General features: G+C 56.3%; 1 protein-coding gene across 2 annotated transcripts in view; it reads right to left on the minus strand.

Annotated features, from left to right (window-relative positions):
- Window positions 1–23,827, minus strand: part of NDRG1 (N-myc downstream regulated 1) — a 55,042-nt gene that overhangs the window by 25,462 nt on the left and 5,753 nt on the right. For both annotated transcript variants that reach the window (XM_047074212.1, XM_047074214.1), the window contains exons 2-4: window positions 16,607–16,687; window positions 14,177–14,212; window positions 1,255–1,360 (exon numbers count right to left, since the gene is read on the minus strand). In XM_047074212.1, coding sequence (XP_046930168.1) covers window positions 1,255–1,360; window positions 14,177–14,212; window positions 16,607–16,669 — 205 coding nt within the window. In that variant the 5' untranslated portion in view covers window positions 16,670–16,687. The remainder of the gene's footprint in view (window positions 1–1,254; window positions 1,361–14,176; window positions 14,213–16,606; window positions 16,688–23,827) is intronic.

A 23,827-nucleotide genomic window follows, 5' to 3' on the forward strand; every position in this document is an offset into this window, starting at 1 on the left:
CTAAGACCCCAGGGGATGGCGGTGCCACAACTGGTAGGAGAAACCAAGGTCCTGGGCAGAGAGGGCCTCTGGGGCTGGGGCTGGTGCCTTCCCCAAGTTCTGTGCAGTTAATGGCACAGTCTGAGCCAGGACTCTCTTCTTCCTCCTGACTGAGTTCTCCTTCCCTCCCTGGTTCTTGGAGTGGTTTCTCTGGTCAGAGGAATCTGCTGCCCAAAGGCCAGTGCCCTCCTCACCGAATGAGAAAGATGCCCCACAGAACGCCCAGAGTTATTACATGAGTTAGGAATAGATGTATATCGCGTATAGCCACAGAGGTCTTAGGGTCTTTCGTTTCCCCAGTTGGCTTACTGATGACCGTGAGCATCTCTAACGGGGGCGTAACACCACCACACTTGCACAGCTTGCAACACTCAGGTTTACAGAGATGCCTGGCCCTGAGGGCTGTAAACGCCTTCCGAATCACCGGCAGAAATATTCACTTCTATTCTGTGTGATTTTCACAGGCAGTAGATCTTGTGCCTTTAGCGTCCGTGAAAAATGGGGGACCCACACAGGCTGACACTTCCTGGGAATCTCAAGAATGCATTGTACACATTCATGGGAGCACTATTTGGAATAGCCCAAAAGGAAAAACCAGCCAAGTGTTCATCAGCTGAAGAATGGGTAAACAAAGTATGGCATATCTACTCAATGGAATATCATCCATCCACAAAGAAGGAAGGGCTAACACATGCCACGACATGGATGAACTTGGAAAGAAGCCGGTCACAAAAGATCACATACTGCAAGATTCCATATACAGAAAACGTCCAGAGTACACATACCCTTAGAAGCAGAAAGCGGACTAGGGCCTACCGGGGGCTGGGGAGTAAGGGAGATTGGGGCACGATAGATCAAGGGTACAGATTTTTCAGAGTGATAAAAATGTTCTTAAATGGGGTATGTTGATGGTTGCACAACTCGGTGAAAATACTAAAAACCACAGTACACGTTGCTCAAAAGATGTCACTGTCGCACGCGGACAGGGGAGAGCCCGGGTTCCCAGCACACCCAGGCGCACCGACAACTCCGTGTCCCATGGGGTGCATTCCAGACTCTTCCAGTCTGTGGCAAGATCCCTTCCCCCAACAGCTCCGGGAAGTGCCAGCAAAAGAGAAACATCTAGACTCCCTGCCACCAGCCCTTCCTACTGTCCTATTCGTCCACCCCCAGCGGGAACTGGCTCGTCAGAAACAGAGACTCCCGGAAACTTACGGTTCATGCCAATGTCGTGGTACGTGAGGATGACGGGCCGGTTTCCCTTGGGGGTCCCGCACAGCGTGACGTGAATGGAGCCATGCACAGTCTCGATGTCCTGCTCCTGAGGGAAGACAGCGGACAGAGGGGCCTGTGATGTGGCACTTGGAGCATCAGTGCGGCTGTGACTGCCGACTGTAGGCGCCCCGCGTATTTCCAGCTGTGTTTTGAGGAAGTTCCGAGTACGTTTCTCATTCGGTGAGGAGGGCACTGGCCTTTGGGCAGCAGATTTCTCTGACCAGAGAAACCACTCCAAGAACCAGGGAGGGAAGGAGAACTCAGCCAGGAGGAAGAAGAGAGTCCTGGCTCAGACTGTGCCATTAACTGCACAGAACTTGGGGAAGGCACCAGCCCCAGCCCCAGAGGCCCTCTCTGCCCAGGACCTTGGTTTCTCCATCTGGGAAACTGAGGTCATCAAAGCACGAGCTTCCTAGGTTACCTGCTCCCAAGTCTCACCCGTCCCACAGGGTCATTACAATGGTGACTAGCATTTGACGGCCTGGGGCTGCCCCAAATTCAATCCCTACTTCCAAGAACAGCCCCCAATTTCCTTTGGGAATCCACTCCAGTCTCACCGCCCATCCTAGTGGGTCTGTTGACAACGCTTGCCCATGTTTCACGGGCCAAGGCTAATTCATACATTCCCCCTCCCAGCTACAGGACCGGTTCACAGAAGGGCAGAAGAGCTGAGTCAGGACAACCAGAGCCAACCGCAGCTATTGGGGAAGTGGATTAGACTTGACCCAGCAGTGTTGGGAGGCGGGGGGATCTGCAGCAGCCATGTTGTTCCCATGAGGCAAGGGCCTGTCTGCACACACAGCCAGCCCAGAGACGGAAAAGACAGAAAGGAGGTCCTGCTGATGGCATCCATCATCTAGGATTTTCGGACCACAGGCCAACAACTTCCAAGCCCCTTAAGGCATTTTGAGTTGACGACAAGAATCCTCAATGATGCCATAGCCGTCTCTGTCCTGTCCTCCCTTCTTGGAGGGCCGGGGTCCCTCTTCCCTTGGTCAAGGCCGGTGCTCCAGCTTGTATCCTCAAGCTGGCTCCCTCAGCCAGTCAGCCCCACATTTCTCAGGACTATACTGTGATTTTCTTTTCTTTTTTTTTTTTTTTAAAGATCTGAAGACATGTTTACTTTTCCTCTATCCTAATTAAAAAAAAAAAAAAAAAAAAAATCGCCTTGCCTTGATTCCAAGCCCATAAATTCACCTGCCAGTTTTTAACTAAACTTCTCCAAAGGGTGGCATTCGTGAATTTTCTCAACCCACTGCTTCGATTCACCTTCAGCCCACCCCCGTCTTGGGCTCCCACCTTCAAGGTCCCCCAGGGGCTCCAAGGACCTGTCCCTCTTCATGTCTGAGAGCCGTGACCTCCCCTTCCAAGCGCTCTCTGCCTGCGTCCTCACACACCCCCCCCCAACTCCTGGCTCTCCTCCTACCTGGTGCGGGCACGGGGGAGGTCACCAGCATGCTGGGGACAGGACCCTGAGAGCTCCCACGTTCTAGGGGAGGCGCTGAGCCATTTCCCTCTACGCCCTGCATCCCTACAAGGGCCCTGCGAGGGTGGCACATCCCCGAGCTGGCAGATGCTGCCACCCTGGCTCAGGGAAGCCAAGTCGGCTGCCCAGAGTCACGGTCAGGACCCACCCACCCGGTAGGCCAGTGTTCCCCACACGCTTCTTACTCCCTCACAGTCTGAGAGGCGCGAGGACTCAAACCACGTTCCCTCCTTAGGAGGCCACGTTAGATTAGCGCTTGACATTCATTTCCCAAAGAGGGAACACTCCAGACGCCATCTAACCTGCTCCCAGAAGCCAGCCTAGATGTGAATCATATCGGTCACTGACCGAGTGCAGGGGAGAGGTCTGTGTCCCGCCCTCACGGGCGAGAAGAAGAAACAGGCCAGACCCCCCAGTTAGGACCCCTGTGGGTCTGGGCAAGCAGCCCCTTCCCCCAGCTGCCTGCACAATGGAAACGGGCCTGGGACCTGCCAGCCCTGGGGGATGCCGGGAGGCCCACAGGACACGGCAGGAGGGACTGTGCCTGCAGCCCCTTGATCTCAGGCCTGTGAGGGGTCACCTCTGAGGCAGAGTGATGTAGCCACACGCACACAGTCTACCAGGCTGGGGACCAAATCCCAGCCCTGCTCCTTCTCCACTTAAGCCAGTGCGACTTTACCCAAAGACATTTATTATGCACCTACTGTATGCGTGTGCCGAGAGGAGTCGGTAAGAGCTCACAAGCTAGTGTTGGGGTAGCGGGGTGGGCCCCAGGCCTGCGGGAACACGTGGCAAGAGCTTGCTACGTGCGGACATGGTGCTCTGGGACCAGCAAGAAAGAGGGTGTAGAACCCACTGAGGGGGGAGGGGCAGGGTGGGAAGGGGAGCAGGGTAGCGCCCACCCCCAGCATCCTTTGAGGTCAACGTCTGGGCTGTCGATCTGGGAAACCTGGCTCAAAAATAAGGACATACGCCCCAGTTCTCAGGCTCCGCCTCCAGAACGGGGAGCACGGTACCCGTGCTTCTAGCAAGAAGCCGCTCCCTCCCCCATCCCGAGCACGGGGACGTGGGGGCTTCCAGCCCCCACCCCGAAGACCCCTGAAGCAAGCAAGTGGGGTGCCGGATAACCAACCAAGGGGGAGCGCCCAGGCTGCCGTCACGTCTGTGAGACGGGAGAACCATGGAACGTCCCGGGGTGCGTGGGCGGTCACCAGGTGAGGCCCACGGGCCCACCCAGGGCACAGCGCGGAGGGGACCCCCCTCCCTGTCAGCGCCCAGGCCCGGCCCCATCACAAGGGTCCTCCTGAGCCTCCCGCCTCATCACCTGCCACAGAGGGACTCTCCCGACCACGGAGCCCACCATCCTGGCCCCCTCCCTCTTCCGCTCAGTGCCCGACCCTTGGCTTGCGCCTATATAAACACGGGGAAAACAGTGGAAAAATCCACAGACGAGGGAGCAACAGCCTGGGCCCCAGTGGGGGCCACGGATCATCTGCTGGGCCCAGCCCTGGCGTTGAAGCCGATTGGGAACAATGGCCCATTGAGAGGGCCACATTCTCCATTGTCTCCCCAGCTGACCCACATGGCGCCCTCTAAAAATAGGCCAGGCCAGGCAGCGCCCGCCAGCCTGGGGTCATCAGGGTTCACAGCCGAGCCCTGCCCTCCCTCGACCCCTCTGGGCCCTGGGTCGCCATCTGTACGACGGGAGTGGGCCCCCTCGCCCCAGCTTCTCAGGAGAGGAGGTCACCCTGTGGTCCGAGACACAGTGCCGGGAGGAAAGGACACCCTTCGTACGTGGTGGCAGATGTCGTTAACGCGGTGCCTGGACGCCATCTTGGTGGCAGATATGGGACCCTTGCCGGCTGCATCAGGGATGTCCCTGGCAGCACCCAGGGGTGGGGATGAGTTGACTCATCTCTGTGGAGGCCTTAAAATTACACGGCCGTGGAACCAGAACTGAATCTGTCCAAGAAGGGAGGCGCTGCCCCTGCCCCGCTTACTGTTCTGTCCCGAGGCCTGGCACACGGTTGGAGCGCAGAGCAGGTGCACCAGGCCGCTGGTGAAACACCCGAGACCAAATGACCGCAGTAACATAACTTCTCTAGAAAGTCCTGACTCTTCTGGGTCCAGGCTCCACTCTGCCCCTTAACTGGCCGTGAGAGTCTCGGCAAGCAGCCTCTCGTAAGCTCCGGGACTGCAGTGACGTCTCCCAGGATCGGTGTAAAACCTCCCGGGACTGCAAGAGCCCCACGGAGCCCTACGCTTTGCCCCCAAGAGGAACCACGGGAGTGTCGTGGCCGTGGCCCCGCCGCCTCACCCCTAGCCCGAACCTCGGTCCGGGCAGGAGAAGCTTCGGCCATGGCCAGCCTTATTTGGAAGCACGACCCATCCGGTATCCGAAAGCGGAAAGGACGCGGTACAGATGTGTAGGCGCGGCACCGTCCCCTGGGTCCGGGTGAGCCCACGTTGAGGGGCAACATCTGCCAAGTGCCCGCCAAGAGGCAGGCAGGGAGCCCAGCCTCGACGCCCCCAGCTATGCCTATCTATCCCATTTCACAGATGAAGAAATTGAGGAGACTTCCCCAAGGTCACACAGCTTGTAGTAGCAGAACCAGGATCAGAACCTGAGTCTTCCGGGCCCTCGTGCCGGTGCTGGGCCCATCAGGCCTCCCCTTCTGTGTCCGCCAGCCCACACAGGCAGGAGGAAGAGGAAAGGCCAAGTGCGATCTTTCCTGTGCCCATTCCTTAAGTCACAGATGCATGCATGCACGCACACGCATATAATGCACACATGCACGCACAAAACACACGTGCACATACATATGCGCAAGCCCCCATGTGCACACCTATGTGTGTACACATCCATGTATACACACCTGTGCACACATATCCACACACATGTGCTTACACACGCACACACACAGTTCTGAGCCAGCCCTGGTGGTCTCTCTCCATTGGCCAAAGCCAAGACTGAGCCTGAGACTGGATGGAGGAATTCAAACACTCACTAACACGTGCCTTTGTCCTCTTTAGACCCAAAGGAACATTCTGTCTCCGTGGCGATGAATCACTATCTCGTGTCCTGTAGGGAGGGACCTACCTCACAATCCCCCACGTCCTCCCAAAGAGAAGGCACCGTCATACTCCTTGGCCTCCCGCCGGATACGGGAAGGCGCCCGTCTTGGGGCTCGTCAAGGGTCTTCTCTCTGGCTAAGACGGGGGCTGGAAATACACACTCGGTTCCTCCGTCAGCCGGGTCTCCAACCTCAGCCCTTGCACGCTTCAGAGCCAGATCCCAGAAGTCCCTGCTCACAGACAAGATCCAGCCAGAAGCGTGCAACAGAGAAAAGCCAGGGCACAAGAGTTTTCCTCTCACCTCCTCTGGAAAAGGCGCTCTCTGACGGCGCAGAAGAGACGGCACAGGGTGGCCAGGAGTCACCAAGTCGGCCCTCCCGCTGTACCCAGGCCCTGCCTTGAGCGCTGCGTCCCTGAAGGCACGCAGCACCTCCGCTGGGTGACACCTGCCCGCATTTTACAGAGGAGGAGACGGGCCGAGAGAGGGTAAGTTATCTGTCCAAGGTCACACAGCTGGAAGAGCACGGCGGGATTCGAACCCGAGACGGTCCAAAGCCTGTGCCCTTTGACTTCTGTTTTACCCTGTGTGCCCGGCGCTACACGAAGAAAGGAAGCCTTCAATGCAGAAGGCGCACTGTGATTCTCTAAGCCAGCCCCGCTCCCCCTCCACGCTGATGTGACCGCAGATGGCTTTCTGTCTCCCCGGCATCTCCAGGGACCAGCCGTCTACAGCCATGCGCGGGGGACACACTGGCACGTGGAATCAAGGAGTAACACTGGTTCCTCCTGCCCCTCCCGCGACGTGTGTCTGCCCCCATAATGCAGCAGGCCTGCTGGGTATCTGACTTGGAAGGGCCTCAGCGCAAACATCACGGGGCTGGGCAGGCCCTTCTGTGCCGCCCCGTTCCTTTATTTGGAGCACCTACCCCCCCCCCCCCCCCGCGCAAAGAGCCATTTCACAGCCACTTCCCACCTGCCGGCCAGCTCCACCCTATCCCTACCGTCTACACTGCTTGCAAGATGGCAGCTGGTGAAAACAGCACCTACCACGAAGTGTCCCTCCAAGAGTGTCTGTCTTTTCGGCTGAGTCCTGGCTTTGGAGCTTTATAAGCCACGGCTGAGTGTGTTGGCTGGCCTCTTAAACATCTGTTATTCCCTCCTTTGCGACAGAATTCCCAGCAATGAGTCTGATAAAATTCTCTCCTCCCCCATCTCCCCTGTAGCCAAGGGTGGTCCAGAGACTCATTTCTGACTCATGTCAGCAGAACTTGCTGGAGTTTTGAGGACAGTTGTTTTGTTTTGTGTTGTTTTTTTAAGAGTCAAACGTGGCCTTTTGATTTTTTTCCCTTCACCCTTCCACCTGCTTCCTCCCTGGAATATGAATGCGATGCTTGGAGGTGCAGCAGCCATCTTAGGAGCATGAGGACAAAAACCATATGCCCAGGAAGACAGAGCAGGAGGCTGAAGGAGTCTGGGACCGGGTGACAGTCACAGGTCTTCCAGATGAGGGGCAACAAGCCACATCTCCTTGTTTAGGGCAGTATCTGTGGAGGGATGTTAATTCTAGTGATGCATTCAGCACGTGCCCTTGGCCAAGCGACCAGACTCGTCTGGGAATCCCTTGGGCTGTCAACTGAGGGCAGTAAGAAGTCTATCTGCTCAGGGAGCTGCTCCCAAGACGAAAACCGAGCTAGACACACTGGGAAGTGTTTTGCAAACTCTCTCGATGCTGCTTGTTATGGATGCCCATCGCAGAGATAATCGGCGTGAAGCCACAAGGGGTCCCGATGGCTTAAGTCAACGGGTTGAGTGATCCAGGGGAGCTCTGAGACCAGCTGCCGCCACCTCCCTCCCCAATCCTCTCCTTCCCAGCAGGCCCTGGGGAGAGGCTGAATGCTCTGGACTCTAAGGGATGACACCCTGAGACAGACGCTAAGTCAGCTGGGGCGCTGGGCTGCCCCTCCCCTCAGTCTAGCACATCTTGGTCAAGGCGTGGCCAAGGGCGGAGGGCACTCTTTGGCTAGTCAAACGCAGCATGAACTCAAGCCTTGTTGGGGCAGGAAAGGCTAATCGTGACAAGTGAGGCTCAAGAGAAAATGCCAAGGGCTCGCCCCATCACCGTCCTTTCTGTAAATTATACCCTCCCTCCCACCCCCGTCTTCCTGGCTCATCTCCAGGGCCCACAGTGGGGAAGGGGTAGGCCTGGCTATGCCTTACCCTTGTTATCTTATCCTTCCCATTAAATAAGAACCAGATAAGGGATGAAGGGTGCCAGGGAGGGCCACCCATGTGGAAGAAACATATATTATCTATTTCCATCTAGGGACAGTCATCTGTTTACTGGGCAAACGCCATGACAGCTATTTCACAAATGGAAAAAGCCAGATTCTGTGCATCCCAGCACACACACACACAGCGGAGTCAAGATTCAGGACAAGCCCTTGGGCCGCCGGGTCCTAATTCCCAGCCGAGCCCAGGGCTGCCGAAGGCACGCCGGGTGCCCCTAGAAGACAAGACCTCAAAGACGTCCAGTGGAACTCGTGGCTGCCCCCCCCCACACCCCGTTTCTCAGGTTTCCTTAATGCTGCCATCACATCATAGCAAAGCTACAGAGTCAGGAAACCGGCCGCTGCGGAAAGACAGGCATCAGCCTGGGAATACAGAGGGAAGCCGGAACCCACGGGGAAGACCAATTCTCCAAGGAAGAAAGAATTAGGAGGAAGGGTCTTTGTCGGATCAGAGAAAAGAGAGGGAGGAGCCCCCAGCATCCATCCATCCAGCAGAAGAGGGAGGCTTGCGTGCTGAGTCCCATGCTGTGTTTATTTCATGTTCACAACACCCTCTCAGGGGTGGTGATACTCCCCCAAATTACAGATCGGAAGAGGAAGCCCCTGGGAGGTCGGGCCACTGGCCAAGGACACACGACTAGCAAAGACAGAGCTGATCAGAACCCGCTTCTGTCCAGTGCACCAGGCTTGTGACACCAGGAGATGGGCATCTGCCCTCGGTGAGCCTGACAGCCTGGGCTGGACAGACCCGGGGAGAGCCAAGCCCCACCATGGGGGTGCTCGGTGGGAGAGGCACTCCTCTCCCACCCCTCACCCCCGGGGAGGGCACCCCCAGGAAACCCGTAGAGGAGGGCAGAAGAAGAGGCAAGCCTCATTTCTCGGTGACCCAGATGAACGCTTTGCCATCTGTCACTCAGGGTTCGCTCTAAGCTCCAGTGGCCTTGCTGGGAGGTGGGGCCGGGGGAGGGCAGAGATGGGAAACGGTGGGTTGAGGATTTCCAAGCCTGAGTTCTGCCCACCTTCAGTCAGGGAGCATGAAAACAAGAAGCAACTGTGTGAAAAGAAATTAGTAAAAGGTCACTGTTTCCATTTTCCCTAGAAGCTGCTCCTCTTCCAAGAAAAGGGGGAGAAAAATCACTTCTGCCCACCCCCCGCTGCCCCCCCACCCCAGGATCAGACTGGGCTCCAGCGTGGGAGCCAGACCCCAGCAGACCCTGCCTACCACCTCCTGTGCCCCAGCCCCGGACGCCCTGCACCCGGAGGCCCTGTGGGTGACATCAGCTCCCTGCCCAGGGACCCCTGGGGAGCACAAAGACACAGATTCCCATGGAAACCAAATCAAATCAAACTATTTGAATAACTAAAGATCCAGGTGGAAGGAATTAGAAACAGCAAAGCCAACAAGAGAGGCGATTTGGGGCCATAGAGAGTTTCCTGTCTCAGGGGAGGAGTGAGGGTCAGTGGGCGGCAGATTGCGCCCCCCTCCCCCTACTGCTTATACGGACCTTGACTCTTGGCCCCGGGGACTGGCTTTGGCTTCATCATCTATCTCAGCTCTCAGTGACCCGGGCCAGATGCCCTAAACCTTCTCTGAGCCTCGTCTCCTCCACTATAAAATAAGGTGGTGCTAACACCTCTCCTAAGGGCTGATGTAAGGATCAAGGAGACAACACAGAAGAGGCCAGCACTGTTTCTGGGGTACAGTTAATGCCCGGAAGTCAGCTATTACACCCCCCATGATTATCACAGATCTCAGAGTCACATGGGCCAAAATTGAGGGTTACAGTACCCTTTGGCGAGGACCCTTCTTAACACCTCCAGACCGATTTCTCATCTGCAGGAGAGGGTAACATTCCCACCTTGGGAAGAAAGCCCTGAGACAATCAGCGTGCCGATACGCGTTGGCTCCCTCTCCCCCCTCCTCTCTCCTCAGTGGCCCTCCGTCAAGCCTCCCTGCCTGGAGCAGATAGGGAAGGGCTGGATCATATAGCATCTGCCAGCCCTGATATTCTTGGATTCCAGGATTCCAGCCAAAGGAAGTAAGCTGGAACCCGAAACACTCCCACCTACCCCACTCGCCAAATTTGCAAACACAGCTACCTAGATCCTGACGCCAGGAACTTCTCTGCAGAGTCACCTCATCTTACATCCTTCCTGCAGTCACGGCACCTCAGCCGTGCCCACCGAGCCCCGTGCTCCGAGGGTCCCAGAGGCTCTCCAGGAAAGACAGGTAAAGTGGGGTCCCAAGAGCAGGTCGCAAAACCTCACATGCCCGGGTACCAATCACCCTGCCCCAAAACATCCCGCAGGCCAAAGCAAACCGCCCGCCGTGAGATGATGCCACCAGGAAGACAGAAGGCCACGAGGCCACCGCTCTCGCAGCCGGGCCTCTCCTGAGGCGGGCAGCCCAGCAGCTCGGGCAACAGACCCTCCAGCGGCTTCTTGCTGCTAAGCTCCGGGCGACGGTGTGTGTTTGGATTCGGGGGGGGGGGGGGTGGAAAAAAATTGTGCTTCGGGAAAAGAACAAAGAACAAAGAATCCGCTTGAGTTAGTCAAAATGCTGAAGCACCGAATATTTTTCAAGAAATAACATTGGCCGCTTTCGGACACACACAGAAAGGCTGCTCAGACTCCTTACACTTGACTTCCAAGGAACTGCCGGGCTGGGTGGGGCCCCACCGCAAGGAGCAGTGAGGAACCAACTAGAGGCACAGAGGACAGTGGGGCACCGCTAAGGCACATCCACTCCTGACTCCCGCATCGGCTTGCCTTCAATGGGCTAAACGTTAGCCCACCAAAGCGTCCTTCAGATTATCTACGGGGCCAGGCTTTTCTTTTTTTTTTTTTTTTTGCCCCCCCGACAGGAATTGCAAAGCGATGCTGGAATCTAGCCCAGATTGGCCCTTCCACGTTTATCGCTGCAATAATTGAGGAAAAACGGTCAGGGTCAGACCGCCTTGGGTCAGTGGGGCCCCTTCACAGCTGCTGGTCACCGGGAAGCCTCAGTTTCCCCATCTGCCAAGTAGGGATGATGGTACAGGTCCCTGAAGAATCAGCAAGAGAGCGTGAGGAAGCCCCGGGCCCTGGCCTGGCTCAACAGGGGACCACGAAGTCCTCAGCAGGCAGGAGACATCCTGCCAGAGCCCCGTGTGAATCCTGGTGAGTCCCTGTGCTGGCCCACCCTGCAGCCACCCTTGACCAAGGCTCTGTCATCGCCCGCCTCTGCGCCTGTGGTCAGTAACCCGTCAGGACGCAGGCGGCATCACGGCGCAATGCATCGTCCGGAGGAGAATCCCACAGCAACCCCCGCCCCGTGGTTCTGGAGACTGCTGGAAGGTGGAAGGAAACCTTCAATAAACACCATGAGTCAACTAGGTTTAGGAGCCCACTCCAAATTAATATAGTTTTATACAAAGTTAACGTTTTGGGAGACAACCTTGAAAGGGTGTCATTCAGCACTCAGATTCAGCGCAAATATTGTGATCCCCTCGTAAGACTGAGCCTATTAGCTTAGCGAAGAGCTCAGCTCACCCTCAGAAGGCTCAGAATCCAAGCAGGGGTGGGGGGTGGGGGGCCTTGCGTGTGACGTAGGGCCATCCCTCTGCATGGGATGATCGGTCCCTAAGCTTCTCCTGGTCACGTGACTGGCTCCAGGTATCATTATCAGTCTCAGGTTCAACGTCACCTCCTCCAACAGCCTTCCCTGACCCCCTCAACCCAAGACAGCCTTCCCAAGACCCCCTCAACCCAAGACCGCAGCACGAGCTATTGTCCTCAAAACCCCTACAGTAGCTGGCATTGGCATTGACGTGTTTACTTTCCCCCGCTTCTGGGGAGTCAGAAGCCATGGTTTTTTGTTTGTTTTTTTTTTTTTTTAATTTTTTTTTTTCAACGTTTATTTATTTTTGGGACAGAGAGAGACAGAGTATGAACGGGGGAGGGGCAGAGAGAGAGGGAGACACAGAATCGGAAACAGGCTCCAGGCTCCGAGCCATCAGCCCAGAGCCCGACGCGGGGCTCGAACTCACGGACCGCGAGATCGTGACCTGGCTGAAGTCGGACGCTTAACCGACTGCGCCACCCAGGCGCCCCAGAAGCCGTGGTTTTAAACATGCACTCTGGAAACACACTGGTTGAGATCAAACCCCAGCCCTCTTCCTTTCTGCCCCTGAGACTGCAGGCAAGCTACTTAACCCCTCTGTGCATCGGGTTCTCCTTCTGCAAAATGGAGACAGGAATCGTTATGAGTTGCCCCACAGCAAAACACACAACGCACTCAGAATTGACGCCTAGCATATATTCAGGGCTCAATAGTGCTGAGCGATTAGTTTGGAATTTAAGTTCCTGAAAACAAGGATCGCCGCCTGTCACGCTCCCCACTGTGTCCCCAGCGCCTAAGACAATGCCAGGCACAAAACAGGCATTTGTTAAAGGAACAAAGGAATGGGCAATCAGAAAAAAGCTCCCACCTCACAGGACAGCTCTGGGATTAAATGAGCTGGCCAGCCCCGCCTGGTGGACCATGTGGGTAGACCTTATCCTGTCTCTCCCAGCCCCTCGCTGAGGTTTCCCTTCTCGGTCAACCCTTTGCTGATGCCAGGAGGGCGCGGCACCCTCGCCCGCCCCCTCCTGGGAAACCATTGCCTGGACACCATCGCCTTCAAGGCTAGAGGGTGCGCCTGGGCCGGCAGGTGGGGCCAGAGGTCCCGTTCTCTGCTTTACCAACCACCTGTGCCTTGGGATCGGAGCACCTAACAGCGCTTTGCAAACTACCAAGAGGGACAGAAATATAAGGAATTATCTTCAGAGGAAACAGATAAACTATGCTTTCCAGGTTTCTCCGAATCAATGCCCAAGCTTTGAAATAGCTACGATAATCGCATGATCGAATAATTCCACTTCGGAGCGTGTACCCAAGAGAACTGAAAGCAAATCTGTTCCGGAGCAGGTATGTGTACCCCACGTTCATACCAGCATTATGCACCATAGCCAAAAGGTGGAGGCAGCCAGTGCCCACTGACAGACGAACCGATAAACCGAATGGAATGTTATAGAGCCTTGAAACGGCAGGGAAATCTGACATGTGCTACAGCACGGATGAACCTTGAAGCGGTTAGGTGAAGTCAAATAAGCGAATCACAAAAAGACAAACACTGTATGACATCACTTAATGCAACGGCGGTGGCCAGGGGCTGGGAGGAGGATTCGGTGGGGAATTAGTGTTTAATGGGGGCAGGCTTCCAGTTTTGCAAGATGGAAAGAGTTCTGGAGACGGACGGTGGCAATGGGTGCCCAACGTTATAAATGTCCTTAATGCCACGGAACACTTAAAAACGGTCACGGTGTTGAATGTTACGTCTATTTCACCACACACACACACACACACACACACACACACACAAAATTGGAAAAAAAATAGACTTAGGGTGTGTTATTGACCCAACACTGACCAGGACACATCCCATCAGGGTCCCCCACAGCGTGGGACCCATGCCAGCCTTGAGATAATGAGTCCAGGGCTTACAGTTCCTGGGGTTCTGACCCTCCCCTCTGCCAAGACCAGCCAGCCTCCTCTCCTGAAAACTTGTTCTTGGACAAAACTCCAGACACACCCCCAGTGCCTGCGCCAACCCTGAGAGCGGATGGAGCCAGTAAACCACAGAGAAGGCTGGGTTCACTTTCCCAAGCAGAGCCAAGAACATCAAGCCTTTGCTCGGCTTCCCACGTGGTCCCAAGCCCACCCAACTGCTCCCCATTTCCCTCCCGCACGGGTCCCACACCTCAGCCTCTCCTTCCGGCCTGCACGGGGGGGACGGGCTCTTGCTTCCTGGGCCAGGACTCAAACCAGCTTCTTTCCGGGGAGAAGGAGCTGACTGTGGAGACCCAGCTGACGCAACTTCCTCCCCTCCCCTGCCCCCCGTGGCCGAACAACGCTCTTCAACCAATGGAAAGAAGAAGGAAACAGAAAAGGCAGAGCAGGGAAGGGGGACGGGAGACCACTCCCTCTACTTGCCTGAACATCAAACTCTTGCAGAAGGCCGGTGATGGTCTGTGGAGAGACAAGAGAGATGGTCAGTTTTGTCAGTTGCCAGGGAGGGGACAAAAACAATGTTGGAATACACGGGCCTGTCCGAGCCCTGAGTCTGTTTCCACCCTCCCTCCTCTGTGGGGCCTCTCCAATTTCTTACAAAGAGACACTTCTCTTTTCATCATAAAGAATAGCAGTCTGGCAGAAAAGGAGACGCATTACCCAGATTCCTTGCCGACTACAGCCTTGGTGAAAAAGGACCCGAAGGTCTAAGCCGGCCCCAAGCCTGAGAGATACAGGAATGCCATTTCCTATGAACTAGTCTCCCTGTCTCCATCCACATGTTACACTTTTAAACTCAAACCTGACCCTGTCACTGTCCCTAAATTTCTTCCATGGCTGTCCGTGTCCCCTGGGGATCAGTGAAAACGTGACTCCGAGGAGAAAGTGGAGCGACACGTGGCCAACGTCTCCAAGAGACGTGGCCGGCAAGTTTTCCTTCTGGCCCAGAGACGGATCCTCTGAAAACTAAGCCCCAGCCAGACCCCATCACCGAGCACCAGGAAAGAAGACAGCCCAGCAGACAGAAATGCAAAAGAGGGGAAGGAAATACGCATGGAGACCCCTCGGGACAGTGGGGTTTGAAGAACAGACGGTCGGGGCTTAAAATAGCTTCACACACCCTGGGCCGGGTAAAGAGCACCAGGGAGGCTGGTAACTTCAGGCAGAAGCAAAGGTGGCCGACGTCCACCCTATGTACGCGTGTGTGTTGGTAGGAGGGAGCAGAAAAGCCATTCTGTGTAACCCCAGTCTTCAGAGGGTCAACAGAGCAGCCGTCCGGATTGAGGACAGCCATCAGGAAGAACCTCCCAAAGCAATTCTAATTGAAAACACTTGGCTGAGGGGAGCCTGGGTGGCTCAGTCGGTTAAGCTGACTTCAACTCAGGTCATGATCTCACGGTTCATGGGTTCGAGCCCTGCATCGGGCTCTGTGCTGAGCATTGAGAGCCTGGAGCCTGCTTTGGATTCTGTGTCTCCCTCTCTCTCTGCCCCTTCTTCTCTCTCTCTCTCTCTCTCTCTCTCTCTCAAAAATAAACATTAAAAAAAAGTAAAAACAAAAGACACTTTGCTGAGTCAGTCTAAGGAGTTGGAAGATTTACTCCCATCGAAACCTTGAAAGAAAAGGCAAATATTCGCTTAGAGATAGACAGGTAACCCACAGTTGATAACCTCTTAGGTGTTTGTTATGAAAATAAAATTTTCCAAGGACACCACGAGGCTGCCCGAAAAACAGAAATACTGTGTTTAAAAATGCATTTACCCTTGGACCCACAGATTCCACGTCTGAGAATTTATCCTAGAGTTGCACCTGCACACATATAAATGACCTACATCCAAGGTCCAAGTGTTGCAAATACCCATCAGCGCTGCCGGTGACAGCAAAGGGTTGGAAAGACCCACACGTCGAGACAAGGCACTGGTCAAATAAAGCTGGTGGGATGCTGTGAAACGGGAAGGGAAAAGGGTTCTGTGGACTGACGTTGGAAAGGTCTCCAAGGTAGTTCGTTAAGTGACTAAAGCAAAGTGAGCTACATGCTGTTTCACGTGACTCTTTAAAAGGGAGAAGTAAGAACATATCAGTATGTATTTGTATTCCCTACCATCGGTTGGGTGGTTTTTTTAAGACTCTGTCATAGACTCAAGTGGAAAAGGAAATGAATTTGGAGCAGGGACGGTGCACAGTATGGATCAGCAAATTACGGCCCTCTCCCTATTTGTGTAAATAAAGTTTTATTCGAACACAACAAGCCCATTTGTTCACATATTGTCTATGGCTGCTGTCATAGTGTTACTGTGAAGCTGAGTGGCTGCAGAGTGCCTGGGTGGCTCCGTCGGTTAAGCGTCCGACTTCGGCTCAGGTCATGATCTCGCGGTCCGTGAGTTCGAGCCCCGCGTCGGGCTCTGTGCCGACAGCTCGGAGCCTGGAGCCTGCTTCCGAGTCTGTGTCTCCCTCTCTGTTTGTCCCTCCCCCCTTGCACTCTGTCTCCCTCTCTCAAAAATAAACATACATTAAAAAAAATCATTTTTAAAAATAGAAAAAAATAAAAAGATGTACCATCACAGGCAGCTACACAGCTCCGTAAGGACGAGGATGTGAATGTAGTTTAAAGTGCAGCGTCAACTGGGCAAACATAAAGGCTTTTCCAGTCCACGCTGGACGGCAAGGGCCTCCGTCTCCAACAGGGAGGCCTCCTCGACGCGAAACGTTTGACCGAAAGGACAAGGTGGATCTGGGCTTTTGCGTTCTTGGACCCCGTGTAAGTGCATACGCACGCGGGCCCCTGCGCACACGCGTGTGTGTTTGTATTCTGAGTATACGTATGGGTGTGCGTGTCAGGGGAGGTCTCCACTCACCTCCCCTTTCTCCACCAAAGGCTTCACCTCGGCGAGGTCCACATCCTGCAGCTCCCGAGACATGTTCCTGCCGTCACCTGCCTGCAAAGGAACAAAGGGCGTGGGGTCAGCACTTCCTGCTGAGATGGTTCCCGGAAGGAAGCAAATCCGAGGCCGGGGAATGAACCCCGTCCTGCAGCCCTTACCTCCTGCACGCCCATCACAGTCCCAAGGCCCCAAACCCAATGGCCCGTGCCACTCTCGCCTCCGGGGCCACGGAGGCGGATTTCCTGGAGCAGGAAACCAAGGCCCATGGACGCAACTACCTTTCTGACAAAATGGACGGACTGCCGTTCAAAGCCAGGTCTTCACATGCAGTCCCCCGGCCCAACCCCCACACCGAGGGCATTCCTCACGGCCTTTTTTCCTTCTTATTATTAAATGGTAACGGACATTCATTTCAGGTATACAACAGAGTAACCGGATACATTAGGAAAGGATCACGACAGGCCTGGTCACCCTACGCAGTTATTACAACATCATCGACCGTGTGGCCTATGCCGCTTCGGAAGGTGTGAGCAGTTGGCTCTTTGACGTCGGTCTAAGCGATATCTGGGGGGTCCCGCTTCAGGCCAGGGCAACAAAAGCAAAAATAAACAACGAGGACTACACCTTGCCGCATTTTAGGGGGCACCCCTCACCGATCCCGAAGTCAGGCAGCCCCAGGCTGACGGCCGAAAAGACAGAAAGTCCCAGGAGGCTCCCCGTTTGCAAGCTTGGCCTGAGCTTCATCCCCCTTCGTCCTCAGAAGAGCCCCAAAGAGGGGGTGGCCAGACAGACATCACCACGCCCACCTGTGTGCGGGGCTCTCTGCTTCGTGCTGGCGAGGACAGGGCCAGGCCGGGGAATACCTCCAGCTCAAGGGGTCTGATGGGACTGAACATTCAGGGGCATTCTGGGGCGGGGGAGCACTTTCAAGGTAGCAGGGGGTGGGCAAGAGGGGGTGGGAGTGTAGGGTGGGGAGGCAGAAGGTGAGGGGATGGAAGGTGAGAGTGGGGATTGGAGAACAGATGTGGGGTGGGGGGAAGGGGGAGGGAGAGGGGACGAGAGTAAGGATGAGGAGCAGGGGTGGGGGGAAAAGGAGAGCAGAGTGGGACAGGGGTGGGAGAGCAGGTGTGGGGGGAGGGGGAGGGGTGAGAGCAGGGATGGGGAGCAGGGGTGGGAGGAAAAGGATGGAGGAAAGGGTGGGTGCAGGGGTGGGGTGAGGGGGAAGGGGGAGAGGGGGAGAACAGGGATGGGGAGCGATGGTGGTAGGAGCAGGGGGAAGGGCAGGGGTGAGGGGGATGAAGGGTGAGAACAGGGATGGGAGAAGCAGGATGGGGAGCGGGGGGGGGGGGTGAGGGGGCAGGGGGAGGGGGTGAGAGCAGGGATGGGGAGCAGGGGTGGGGGGAAAAGAATGGAGGGAAGGGTGGGGGCAGGGGTGGGGGCGGGGGGGCAGGAAGGGTGGGCCAGAAAAGGTCCCTGCCTGGCTCTAACATGGGCAGGTGACCTCCGCAGAGCTAGGCAGGGGCAGGGGCAGAGTCCTGCATGGTGGAAAGCCACCACAATGGAGTCCCTGGGGAGCCAACTTTGGGTGGTGACACGTACCGAGCCTACTTCTGGGAACTTAACCTGGAAGCGGGCAGTATAAGCATTTACTCTTGGAGCTCCGTAATCAGACTAGAAGAACGAAGTGCCCCCAACACCAGGGCGAGGCACAAAGAAGCCAGAATGTGTTCAGGTGCTGCGGGCAGAGGCGGGGGGAGGTGGGAGAAGGTGTAAGTGACGGAGGGCAGTCGGAGGGCCCCCAGGTCACAGCCCAGACCTCCAGAATCGGGAAAGCTGGTGAAAACCAGCCTGACCGAAGCCCTCACGTTGCTACTTTCCAGGGTGGGGCCCTGGCCCCCCAGGTGCCCCACACCCCAGAGGTGTAAGGGCCAGAGAGAGAGCGCACGCCTATTAAATCCTATGAAGCCCGGCTCCTAGAACCCACGGAGAGTCTCACTGTGAAGCACCTCTCAGAGGTCAGCTGTCAACAGCACCGGGGCCACCCTGCACCCACCCCCCCGTGCCAACACATGGCATTCCGTGGGCGGATCCCCTGGGATGCTCTGGTCTGGGGCCCCAGCACGATTTTCCCCAGTAGATAACCAGCCCCACAAGAATGCCTTTATGCAGCCTTTGGAGTCTATGCTCCAGAACATTCTGAAAACAAAGTCGGTTTTATATTTGTGAGCATTCCTGGACAGCTGCCAGCTCGGAGGCAGGAGGCATGAAAAGCAGAGGTCTGTCGGCCTTGCTAATTCAGCGCGTTCATGGTCCCGAGACCCTGGCCCGTGGGACACCTCGCCTACACAGCCTAAGGAGCCTTCCAGAAGCCCAGGGCTCTGGCAACGCCGGCCTGTCACGCTGAGAGTGTGAGGGGCTCCTTCAGGCAGGGCAGCCCCCCACCTGTGGGCTCCCAGGACAGGGAGCCTAACCGATCTCGTTCCCAAAGTTGGACCACAACTCCCCCGCGGAATACACGAACAGGTTTTATGCAGCTTAACGGTAATGTCTGCATTTAAATTCACTCTTAAATCATCGCTGAACCGCAAGAGTGAAGTGAAAAACGGGCAGTTCTGTCCCCCGGGGGGCATTGAGCAATGTCTAGAGACATTTTCGATGGTCACGACGGGGAGATGTTACTGGTATCTTATGGGGAGGGGCCAGGTCCTCTACCGATCATTCTCCAGTGCACAGGAGGCCCCTGCAGCCCGATTATCTGGCCCGGCCTGTCAATAGCGCTGAGGCTGAGACACCCTGGTCTAGACCAAGGAACATCCATAAGTGCCCTGGGACTCTGAAGTCTGCAGGGAGACTGGATAAAGCGGAGGAAGCTTCTAACACCATCTGTGCGAGGCTCAGCCTACCAGGGGCAGAGAGACAGCTGACTGCTTTCAGCCCAATTCTGCTGACTTGGGCCAGTCCAGGGCCAGCCTTCACCCAATTCTCCTTTGCCTGAGCCCAAAAAACTTTTCCCACTTTTCTTCCAGAACCCGTTTGTCTAGAAGAAATTGTACAAGGAAGCTCAACATAGAAAAACAGATCTAGCAAAGACCAGCAACAACAAAAAAGCTGACGTGCGCTTTGGATAAAGCCAGGGAAAGGGCCTGACGCCCCCCAGCCGCCCCCCTGTCCTCCCCCAGCCCACCGTGGGCCTCCACCGCCCCATGCCCCCCATGCCCACCCTCAAACACCATCTGAGGTCCAGGAAGCACAGTTTGAAACAGTGACGCATTCAGAGGTTGCTTCCTGTAGGTTCTTGTGTGCCCAGCACTGAGCAAGCGTGACCGTACCTGTAACAGTTCCGCTGACGAGGCCCTATTGTGTGACAAGTTGGGGACACGGTCGTGAACAAACAGACCCAGCCCTGCCCCACCGAGCTCGCAGTCCTGCTCCCCCCCAGGCCCAGGCACGGCTGCCCTGTCCCTCCACGAGGCTATGCTCTCCTAGAGTCACAGGGTCCCCCCCCCAATGGCCACCACTGTCACCACCTTCACTTTACCAAGGGGGAGGCCAAAGCCCCAGGGGTCGACGGACTGTCCTAAAATGGCACAAAGCCAGTGGCAGGCGGGGTGGCGGGGAGGCAAGAAGCCTCTGATGCCCACGATTACCTCTCCACCACCTTCTTCCTAAAACCGTTTCTTCTCAGGGTTCAAATCCACAGCCTCCAGACCACACGGCTCATTCAGGAGAGCAGTTCCAGCACATGCTGCTTTGCAGGTGATCGAGATGTTCTTCGCCAGGAGGGAGGGACGGGTGGGGGTCGGGAGGAGGTGGCCTGGTTTGGAGTGCTCTGGCCGGTGCCCCCACCCGCCTCCCCCTGACAGGAGCCACCGGGAGCCCACACTCAGGGGTCACTCCCCTCGGGCTCCCTGAGGTCCCGCTTGGTGCTGCAGGGTCCTCCCCGGGCTTGAGGCCGAGGGCTGGACGCCAGGCCCTGCCGGTCTCCACCACCGCCTGGAAAGCCCCTAAACAGAGCGTCAGATTGGAAAGGGCCAAGGCGGTCCTTTGGCAGACAGGGGGACAGGGCAAGGACACCCAGGACACAGTGGGTGGGAGCCCAGCAGTCCGGCCTCCAGCCCTCCAGCCCCACCTTGCATGACGATGGATGTGTGCTACCCGCCATCCCTGTCTCCAAGAAGCACAGACAGCCAACCCTCAGGACAGGGAATTCGGCCAGGACGCGTCTCCTTCTGCTAAACACCGCCCCCCCCCCCCAAGGGCCCGCAACGGGGCTCCAGGCCACAGCGCCCGCTGCCAGCCCCGTTCACTGAACCGCTTCTTCCTTTCCCACCCGCTCTCCCCAGAAGGAATTCGGAGGAAACCCCCCAGAGACAAGTGAAAGGTCACCGGGAGCTGGGGGCAGAATCATCACGTACTAGCTCTGCAGTCCCCGCCAAGTTCTCTGGCCTCGTAGCCTCAGTTTGCTCGTCTGTGAAATGGGACAATTCCGGCTCCCAGAAAGTAGCAGGGTGGCTTAAGTTAAATGACGGCACGTAGAATCTGGCACATAGCATAGCAGCCCCCCCTTCCCCACCGGGGGGTATGTTCCAAGATCCCCCCTCCCCTGCCCAGGGGACGCCTGGCACCGCCATAGTACCGAACCCTCTACACCCCTTTTGCTCCTACAGACACACACCTATGATACGGTGCAATGTACGAACTGGGCGTGGTAAGAAATTAACAATAACTAGTAATAAAATAGAGCAACTGTAACAATATACTGCGACAAAAGCTATGTTGAGCACGAACTCTCTCAAAATATCTTACTGAGCTGCGTCTGCCCTTGCTCTTATGATGACAGAAGGTGGTAAAAGGCCTCCAGGAAGAGATGGAGTGGGGGGGGGGGGGTGACACAGGCGCGGTGACATAGCGTTAGGCTATTGCTGGCCTTCCGACCTTTTGTCAGAGGGAAGATCATCTGCTTCTGGACCTCGGCTGACCGCGCGTAACTGACACCACGGACAAGGGGGTAGCTGCTTAATTCATCAGTGCATTTACTTTTCCCGGTCGCCACGGAGACCCGCGGACATCTGGGAGGACCCAGCCTGTGTGTTCTACGCCCGTCAGGCCCAGAGCAGGCCCAGCAGGGAGGGGGACCCCACGGAAGCGCAGCAAGTGCCACGTGGGTTTCCAGCGATCAGACCCAATGCACCACCACGGACGTCTCCCCTCCGTCAGCAACGTCCGTCAATGAGTAACGACAGCCCAAGGAAAGCTGGGCGAATACCTTTCCGGTTCGATAGACCCAGAAGACAGTCAGCAATTAGTTGGACCTCGTGGGCTCCGAGGGAAGCCAAGACTGGCATTGGCCCAGAGGAGGGAAGAACATGACCCCGGGGGGGCCTGGGAGGGCAGTGGACAGAGGCCATGTCAGGCAATGTGAGGCCTCGAGAGAATTGTTAACCAGTCACGGGGGCAGTGAAGGGACACACAGGGCCCGTGACTCTCGAAAGCCTTGACGGGGCAGCGGGAGCACTGGCTTAGGGGTCAGGGCACAGAAACCCGCCTCTCTATGGCCTCGTGACTTTGGCCAAGTCATCCATCCATTCCTTTCTGGGGCCCTCGGCTTCCCCACCTGCAAAATACGCAGGACGCACTCTACACGCATCATGTGGTCCGAGAGGGGAACCCAGGTGGGAACCTGTGCTACACAGAGACAAAACGGTCCTGTCTGGATCCGCCCGGGGAACCTGGAAGTCCCTGTCCTCCTAGCCTCAGACCTCTCCCTGTCTGAAAGACCTGGGGCCCCCCCTCCAGCTCCGATTCTCCTCCAGCTCTGATTCTCTGCCCAGGGGGAGCCATCCGCACACACAGTATTGAGCAAGTTCTCCTGGGCCCCCAGAACTCCCACAAGATGGGGCAGAGGGAGTGTCCGGCATTGAAACATCCATGATGCATTCCGGGACCTCCAGGATGCACCCAGCCCAGCCAGGGCGGCCACAGGGAAACCCCACACGGACACACCAAGAATGACGTCTATGGCGTTTACTGGAGGCCAAAGTCCATACTTCCTCTGAACTTCACGGGACCCATAGCACCATCATGCTCACCATTTGACAGATGGGGAAACTGAGGCACGGGGAGGTTCAGAAATATGCCCCAAGTCACCAAGCAACAAGCCAGCACAGGTTAAAGGGGAAAGTTGACCTTGAAGTCAACTTGGCCTAAATACGCAGGAATACTGTGCACCCACCCTTTGCCCAGGCAAGACGTCCTAAGGATGAACTGGGAGGCTTTTCTTATGGGATTGGCCGAGGGAGTCATGAGCTTCTCCTCCACCTGCACAGTCCCACAGCGAGCCCCGATGAGTGGCCCGGGCTCTGGACGGAGTCCGTGCCCTAGACCTTCCTACTCTCCCTCACAACCCCCAGAGAGCCTTCCGTTTTAGCTCTCCCCCAGGAGCCTTGCTGATTCGGCCATTCCGATACTTGGAAACAGTGTTCGCTTCACTGTTCTATTTGTTGCTCACGGAGGTCCCTGGCAGAAGGTGGATATTGTCACCCCAGCTTACAGAGGGGTAGCCTGAGGCGCCAAAGCAAAGGCCCGCATGACTTCCTAAAGGCCGGCACCCACTCTTTCCACGTGGGTGCAAGTGTGGGGGGCAGGGGCGGGCAGACAGCGGGCTCCCGGAGGCCTGTAGTGAAGCAGAGAAAGAGGCCGACCAGGGGGGAGCGTTCGCAAGCTTGCATCGATTCGGAATGTCAGCAACTGGCCCAGATTTTGTGCCCTCCACAACACGCCTGGTTTCAAAGCCACATGAAAGTGGTGTTCTTTCCAGCACACTGGGCTCTTTATAGGACAGAATTTAAAAGGGGGGCGGGGGGGGGTGGAAATCAATGTGTGCTGCTGCTGTTAGGCACAGCATCTTCCCCGACTACTGCAATTCCCAAAGGTTCCAGAGAACAGACTCATGCCTGCATTAACCTCAAGGAAAGCAGCCTTGGGGTATGCCTTGGAAACCGCTGCCTTACTGTGCATACCGTTCTTTCTTGCCAGAGAGGTTTTGATATCAACCTACAAGGCAGTTCACGGGTCCTCTTGAGATTTTCTGGACCTTTTGAAACCCAAGGCTCTGGGGAAGGTGAAGAAGTTGGTGGCCTTAACTCTCCATGCTCTTCTTATGTAATCAACCTAGTAAGCGACACGGATGGACTT

This window comes from Lynx rufus, unplaced genomic scaffold, assembly GCF_022079265.1.
Source record: "Lynx rufus isolate CCGP_SWC_20201006 ecotype Redwood Valley unplaced genomic scaffold, mLynRuf1.p SCAF_12, whole genome shotgun sequence".
Classification (NCBI taxonomy): domain Eukaryota; kingdom Metazoa; phylum Chordata; class Mammalia; order Carnivora; family Felidae; genus Lynx; species Lynx rufus.